The 8300-nt window shown below is 50.2% G+C and overlaps 1 protein-coding gene across 1 annotated transcript in view; it reads left to right on the top strand.

Moving 5' to 3' along the window:
• Positions 1–616: 616 nt before the first annotated feature.
• TNFAIP8 (TNF alpha induced protein 8) overlaps positions 617–8300 on the top strand; it is a 114461-nt gene continuing 106777 nt past the window's right edge. The window contains exon 1 of the mRNA XM_047729704.1: positions 617–772. Coding sequence (XP_047585660.1) covers position 772 — 1 coding nt within the window. The 5' untranslated portion in view covers positions 617–771. The remainder of the gene's footprint in view (positions 773–8300) is intronic.

Raw genomic sequence — 8300 nt, 5'->3', positions numbered from 1 at the left:
TCCGGATCCAGCTCCCACGCCGCAGCCCAGCCCTCCCCTGCCTTCTTCGGGGCACCTGCCGTGCCGCCCCGGTGTCAGGCTGGGTTAGCCCAGTCCAGGATACCTGGCTCCCCTTCCCGCCTCTGACCTCCTAGGTCCTTCCGCTAGCCCTGCCCCTCCTCCTCTCCCGCGTCTTCTACGCCTCTCAGCTCTTCAACCCGCTTTGCCCCTGCATTCCTAGCTCCTCCTCTCAGCTCCGCCCCCTACCTTCTTGCTCCTCATGGCCCGCCCCCGACAATCTAGCTCCTCCCACATCCCCGACTCGGCTCCTCCTCCCTGGTCCGTCCCGCCCCCAGCTTCCTGGCTCCTCCTCTCAGCTCCGCTCCCGACCGTCGGGCCCCGCCTTATCCCCGCCCCTGGCCCCCTCCTCCGCCCCCTGCTCTGCCCCCACCCTCCTAGCTCCTCCTCTCAGTTCCTCCTCTGGACTCCTAGCCCCTCGTGGCTCCGCCCCTGACCCGTTCGCTCGTCCTCCTGGCCCCGCCCCAGCGCCCTCGAGCCTCCCGTAGCCCCGCCCCTGGCGCCCAGTCTCCCGCCCCGCCCCGGCCGCTCTGTTCCTCCCTCTGCCTAGTCCGCCCCTCCCCTGGCCCGTGGCTCTTTTTCTCTCGCCGCCTCTGGCCCGCGCTGCTGATCCGTCCGCGGAAGCCCGCGAGCGTTCGAGCCGCTAGGGAACTCCGCACGGTCAGATCACCAGGTTCGCCTGTGTGTCCCGGCGCCGCCGCGCCCTCTCTTCAGAGTAAGTGCCTCCCGGCGCGCGGGTCTTGCACACACTCCCTCTCCGGGCTTCCCCGGCCTCTGGGCTGCCGGCTGCTCCTAGGAGCCCACCTTCCGCTCCCTCAGACTTACGGGAGTGAGTGGGTGTGAGTGGGTGTGAGTGGGTGCATGTGAGCGCGTGTGTGTAAGAGTGTGTGTGCAGGCGCGCAGAGCCCCGGAAACTCCCCGAAGTTTTACCCAGTTTCTGCGCCGCGGCGCCTGTCTGAGACCTCCGGCTAGCAGCCCCTACCACAGACTCGGGTCGAGCCTTTCCTTCACTTCCACCTCCTCCTCTGAGCCCCACGCGCGATCTGGTCCTTCCTTGTGTAGACGCGGCGCCGGCTATGTGTCCTGCCGCCTGCTAACAGCTCGTGCTGTGCGGAGGACTGCCCGGGCTATCACGGTGCCCCAGGTTGCAGACCTAGGTGCTGGCCTGAGATTGTAATCCAGCCCCGCGTGGTAAAACGGGCGCACTAGAGTTTTTGCTTCCGTCGTTCGGTGGAGGCTGCCTTTGCAGAAGAAAGTTTTGTGTGTATGTGTGTGTCCTTGCGCGCGCTCGGGTGACACTCGAGCCTTAAGCACCTGATGGAGGGACACCTGATGAGCCCTTTGGGACCCAGGGAGGCTAATAGGCATGTTCAAGACCCCCCTCTGGCTGACCAACCAAACTTTGACACTTAAAAGGGTGTGCATTCATTGCTAGCGCCAACTGATTTCCTAAAACACAGCAGTAGTTAGAAAGAGCAAGACCTGCGGGATGGTGGAAGGAAGGGGACAAGAGTTGAGAGCCCAGCCCTGGAAGAACAAAATCCTTGAGTTACTTATATCCCTGTGTAAATTCTTTTGGGGGGGGGGGAGCAGGGGGTCAATACTATCTCAAGGTAGAGTACATTTCTGCATTTAAAAAAGGTTAGGGGCGCCTGGGTAGCTCAGTGGGTTAAAGCCTCTGCCTTCAGCTCAGGTCATGATCCCAGGGTCCTGGGATCGAGCCCCCGCATCGGGCTCTCTGCTCAGCAGGGAGCCTGCTTCCCCCTCTCTCTGCCTGCCTCTCTTGCATACTGTGAGCTCTGCCTGTCAAATAAATAAATAAAATCTTTAAAAAATAATAAAAAAAGGTTAATTGATAGCGACACTGTACTTGAATCCATCTCTAAAAGGATTCCCTGGTTGCCGAATTCTTCTGTGTCTCTGAATTCTCTGAATTCTTCTGTATCTCATTGTATTCTTGCTGTGTTCTTACTGTGAAAGTAGAGATCCCCATAAAATGTCCCCACTTCCTTGACAATTCATTTAAGACATGCTGGTAATTAAATGACATGTCGAATGGAAATCTTTCATTGAGGTGTACGGGTGAGGGGGTGGGCGGCAGAAAGCTGTGTGGCTAAAGGAAATCACCAGAACAGAGCAGCCGTTACGTTGCCATTGTACGTTGGCATGTGAAAGCAAGTGCTGATAAATCACTTTAAGTGCTGCTTATCACAGCAGATATTTTTATCCTGGTTTCAATCCCGTGTTACACAAAAGTGTTTCCACGGTGTTTGGACTAAGGAAACATTATGCTGTGAAATGTAAACATATGACTCCATCTCTCTTAAAGGAAAGAAATAATTATCACACTTAATTAAACACCTGGAAACATTTATTGCCACCTTCTAATTAGATCTGACATGGGGAGTTAAGTCAGCAAGTTATTGCTAATTTTCTAGCTGGTAACACAATTAGCTTTTTTGTAGGTTTTTTTGGATGGCTGTTCCCCTTGGTACACAGTACTTGCCTCCCCCACCCCTGGCCCACCTTTTGAGTTTCTGCCTGTTATTTGAGTAAATAGTTTCGGGAAGTGGATACTACCTACCTCCCTGTAAAATGTGAATGCTTTAGATGTTGACTGTTTTGTCAACTGAACAGATATAGGCCTTATAAGCCATTCTATTCATCTAGATTATCGGATAATTTAAGAATCATTGGGAAATCACTGCATCTGAGATGCGGCCCCCAAAAGCGTAGTTGTTCTAATGAGTGGACCCTGAAATGTTCTTTAAGGGAGATTTTAATCTCTTGCGCCGTTTGGTGTCCTGTGCTTAAATTCAATGATATGGGGTAGCTTGAGCTGGAAAATCTCATCTTCATTGTCCCTTAGTTCTCCGTTTCTGACTCTGTTGCCAGTTACAGTGTTCGTCTTGGTAGCGTGGTCTTGTGAGTGCAGACCCTTCAGGTATCCTGACAGAATGGCCGAGAAGCTGAGGGTGAGCATGCCCCCTGACCAGAAGAGTGTTTTCTGAGGCCTATTCTCTGTAGTTCTTCGTTCTGTTGAAATTGGAGGAAAGGGTGTGTGGAGAGAAATGATTGCATCCAAACAGCACTCGTTAGGAAATGCCATATGGGAGGAGGGGCCAATTTCTAGATGGTTTCTGGTTGTGGGAATTTCAGATAGTTGCTCTTTGCTTTTGAGTCCCCACCGTGCTGGGCACTAGGGAGATCTCGAAGTTCATGGGTCCAGTTAATCCTCTTCTGCTTGGGACAGCCTTTTGGAATGAAGACATTTGCTTCTTGAAGATTTCATGTGTGGTCTGTCAAGAGTTAAGCTTTGCTGGCACACCTCTCAGAAGAATCTGTTCCCCACCCCTTCCAGGTTTGCTCACATTGAAGGGATGGAACGTGGGGGAACCTTTGGGAGGCAGGGGAGGATCAGTGAGAACAAGTGAGGGCCACCTATTTTCTCACAGAGACAAAAGCCAGCGTTAGTGCAACCCCAGTCCCAGGACCACTGACTTGGGCCCCGGGCCCGTGCACAGGGTCCAACCTAGGTTTAAAAAAAAGAAAGAAAGAAAGTGGACCCTTGACCCCCTGTTTGGCATTCTCAGTCAGCTCAGGTCTGAGACAGAAGTTGACGGAATGCACTGTGTGTGGGGCTAGATTAACTTTTTTTGCCTCGCCCCTCCTCATGCTGCCCACATCCTGCAACTAATACCAAATGCACACAGTAAGAACTCAACAAACATTAAAAAGGAGCTTTTAAAACCCCAACCTTTATGTTTCCCTGTGGTAACAGTTTCCTTTCAGCTCTCCTATCCCTGGTTTTGATGACTCTGGCCCTGGAGTCTGAATTGACTGAAGTTTCTAGACTCTTCTCCGTGAGTGGTGCTTACCAACAGCTAAAAGTGGGTGCTTCTTTGAGGGTTAAAAAAAAAAAAAATTCAGTGATCCTTGTTGCAAAAGATAAATGAGATAAAATAGTATCCCGTGGACACTGGTTTGCATTCAACATTTTGGAGTAAGAAGAGGAAATGAGCTACAGGTAGAGGGTAGATAATTCTAGAAACAAGAGGCATTCAGGAACATGAGAAACCATCTGTCCTATGGGTTTAAGACCATAACGTCTGTTGTTATACAAATCTGGGGGTGTATCCCCTCTTCCAGCTTGCGGGGGAGTGGGGGTGTTACCGTTGGTTCACACAACGGACAGAGCTGATAGAGCTCTTGCTGTGTGCGCAGCCCTCTCCTGTTCAGAGGAGGGCTGGCAACTTGCAGGGAAAATGTCGGTAAGAACGGGCCCCAGCAGGTAGGTCGACAGTGGCAAAAGTAGGTTTAGAATTCTTCAGTTTCACCAAGGGAAGTAAAGGCACTTCCCTAGGATAGAAGAACCGTTGTCAAAATACTTTTATTTCTAAAGATAAGAAACGGAAATAAGCACTTTTCTTCTAATGTCCCTTTCAAATGGCCTGGGGTATAATTGCTATCAGCCTGATTCCAGACAACTTTGTTTCCCTGGATTTTCACTTTGTTTCCCTCCTTTTAGAGAGTTGTTGCATTTTCTCTAGAGGCAAGGATTCATGGTTCAGGACCCAGGTAGTGGAGGTTCGGAACCAGCAGCAAAGCTGAGTGGGCAGCTACAAGTTTGTTTTTCTAGGGTCTGCTCTGATATCTAGAACGAGAGAGTTGATAGAACAACTCCGGGATGTTTCTCTTGAGGTGACGAGGGGCGGGGGCAGGCATACAGTGATCTGCCTCACAAAAAAAAAAAAAAAAAAAAAAAGGATGAGGGATCACAGGAATGGGCCTCTGCTTAAGCACCCCATGCTGACTTATAAACAAATCGAGGTTTGTTTCTTTAATAATAGAGAATGGAATTAAATCCAAAATTCCACTTGTAGTTTCCGTAAACACTGGGAATAAGGATGACTTCTAGGCTAGTCACGATGTGGTTCATTCACATGACTCTGCAGGATTCACCTCTTCCGGTCCCAGCCACCCTGGCTGTGTGACTTTGGACAGTCCACTCAAGCTCTCTGAGCCTGTTTCTCTACCTCAAAACTGGGGATAGTAGTTACGTCCTGGGTTTTGTGATGTGGATTAAAGCAGAACGTCCCTCTCCTGGTGTCCATGTGTGGAAGGCACCCAGCAAAGGGTGGGCTTCTCTGGATTGGCCAGGTTGGGCTCATTTTGAGAGGATGGTGTTTGTACTGGGTCAGAGTGGAGGGGAGAGGAAGAGCCATAACTTGTACCACATGTGTTTTTAGCATGAACTTTCTTTTTTCCATGATGCCAGAGGAGCCCAGAGAAGGGGGTGAATATAGCCCAATTTCAATGATTCCCAGCTGCAGGGTCATGTGATAATAGAGGGAAATCTTGCTGCTGCCGCTGCTGCTGCTGCTGCTGCTGCTGCTTCTAAAGAGAAATGAGCCAGAACAGGGTATCTGGGTTTTATGTATCTAAGCATGAGGCAAGCCAGCATCCTGGGAGCCTCCCTGTGCATGAGGGAAGCTTTTCTTTCTTCCTTTCTTCCCTCCCTCCTTCTTTTCCTCACCCTCCCTCCCTCCCTTCCTTCCTTCCTTCCTAGAGAGAAAGATTACAGGGACAAGAGGCAGAGGGAGAGGGAGGGAGAGAATCTTCCTCGGGCTCCACGCATGCAACCTGGGTTGGGGGGCAGAGGGGCTCGATCTCGCAACACTGACATCATAACCTGAGCTGAAATCAAGAGTCAGATGCTTAACTGAGGGAGCCACAAAGGTGCCCCAAGAAGAAAGCTTTTCAAGAAAAACCTGTTGCAGTTAAGATGTGAGCAGTGGGTTGGCCTTTCACCTCTGGAGGCCCTTGTTTAAATCAAGTATTGGATGAAACCCAATTATCCAAGACATTTAGGCAGGTATGTCTCAGCTGTCCTCGGTGTCACAAGGGGACCTGGCCTGGCAGGTCTTTGGGGGGAAGCTGTGAGATTTCCAGAGGGCGGGAATGCCTCGTCTTGGTTGTCTACTGGGTCAGGGTCTGCTGGGCACACTCCTCTCTCTCTCTCTCTCTCTAGGGCATGAAATACCCTCGTGTATATTTGAAATGAGCCAACCTTCTCCACTCCTGAGCACTAAAAAGTTTCTTACAATATCACTGTCAACCAAAATACCAAAATGAAGGAGGCAGGGGTTGTAGTGTGTGTTTGTGAAGACCCAACTGTCTTCATCCTTCCCTAGTTCAAGAGCTTGAGCTGACTGTGTCCAGGCTCTCTCTCGCTCTCTCTCTCTCTCTCTCTCTCACACACACACACATACACACACACACACACACACACACACACACACACGTGACTAAGGAATTCTGCAGAGGCAGGGGTTGTAGTGTGTGTTTGTGAAGACCCAACTGTCTTCATCCTTCCCTAGTTCAAGAGCTTGAGCTGACTGTGTCCAGGCTCGCTCACGCTCTCTCTCTCTCTCTCACACACACACATGTGACTAAGGAATTCTGCAGAGATGTCAGTCTTCTGAGAAAATCGGTAGACACCACATTGGCAACAGATTGAGGAGTTCAGAACCATCTTTGATGATCCAAACCTTTAAGGAATAAGTCTTGGACTGGTTCCACCAGTCAGCAATCAGGAAATAACTCCTTTGTGTTTCTTTCTTCCCTTCTTCTTCTTCTTCTTCTTCTTCTTTTTTAAAGATTTTATTTATTTGAGAGAGAGAGAACACAGAGGAGAGGTCGGGGAGAGGCAGAGTCCCTGCTGAGTGGAGAGCCTGATGAGGGGCTGATGAGGGGCTCGATCCCAGGCTCAGGGTTATCACCTGAGCCAAAGGCAGACACTTAACTGACTGAGCCACCCAGGCGCCCCTCTTCTCTCTTTAAAAAGATGAGGTAGTTTTCTGGGAAAGGCTGGGGTTTGATTCTATGTTATCACTTCCCAAGGACAGAGCATTCCTAATTTCAGTGCTGGAATCCCTTGTTGCCTTGGTGACGGGATAGGCTCCCAGGAACTCACAGAGTGTACCTGAGACAGGTGAGCGGGCTCAGACCTCCCCTCTGTGTGGCACTCACCGGGCTATTTTGCTCCTTGGCTTCTCTGACCTGGAAAGCTCAGGCTGCTGTGACTTACCAGGATCAGACACTATGTGTCAATGGGGAGCCTTCTGAGGAGGCAGGGGCTCTGGGGGGTCCCTGGCCTTTGTGCCCCAAGTGGGATGGTTTGAATGCATGAGGATCTGGGCAGCCACAAAGGTGATAGACCAAATGAAGCTGTGAACTTTTCCAGCGTGCTGCTGTAGTGCAAGGCCCATCAGGAGCCAGAACTCCCCACCTAACCACAAGTCAGTATCCCCTGGGGCCCTTGATACCAAAGATGCAGGTTCCTGGTCTCCACTACCAGAGCTGGGGCTGGGACTCTGTATTTCTGAACCCCTCCCCCCAAACCTTGACTATTGCCTAGCAAATTCTAAACCCCTAGCCTGGGAGACCAGTTTTAATGTCTTGTTCTATAAGAAGACTATTCAGGCAACAGATGATCTGTAGGGTTGTTTTTTGTTTGTTTTTGTGGGGGCCCAGGGTGGTTTTGGCAGTGGAAAGAGCAGATTTATTGAAAGTACAGAGTGGTTTTAAAAGTTTAAAGAAGATTAAAATGAACTCGCTCAAAATGAACACCTGTTCACCCATCCTAAGAAACAACAAAGTAGTTTTTCTAGTAGGTCCTCACCGGGTGGAGGAATGTTGACCAACAGTGAGGTCAGAAAAAAAAAAATAACCATCAACACCCAGAGTTGTGTCCCACGAGTAGATCCAGGAATTGAGAGCTGTGAAGCAGGGACCCCAGGGAATCAGCTCAGGATTCATGAGTTAAAAATCTAGATTACCAATCACTGGCTCTGCTGATGTCATTGGCTGGTGCTGGCCACCTGGAGGCCATATCCTGTGGCTTCATATGGGATAGGCGCCCCTTTTTCAAGAGTGGCAGACAGTGGGAGGAGCGCAAGGCCTAAGACTTGGTCACTGAGTGTCCAGTGAGGGCTGCCCTAGGTCCCTTCCCTGTCCTGAGGTCCCAGCCCCTCTGGGACTGTCCTTCTTGGGGTGCCCCTCTCATTTCAAAATGGTGGGCAATGGCAAGATGGAGAACACAGTTTCTTTCCTTGAAGCCACATTGTCGTAACTTTCTCCACTTCCTCCTCCTCCTCCCTCTTCTTTTTTCAAATTCTTTTTCTTTTTCCTTTTTTTTTTTTTTTTTTTTTTTTTTTTTTTTTTTTTGCATTTTGAGTTGG

Source organism: Lutra lutra, chromosome 5 (assembly GCF_902655055.1).
Source record: "Lutra lutra chromosome 5, mLutLut1.2, whole genome shotgun sequence".
Classification (NCBI taxonomy): Eukaryota; Metazoa; Chordata; class Mammalia; order Carnivora; family Mustelidae; genus Lutra; species Lutra lutra.
This window is presented reverse-complemented; position numbering and strand designations above follow the sequence as displayed.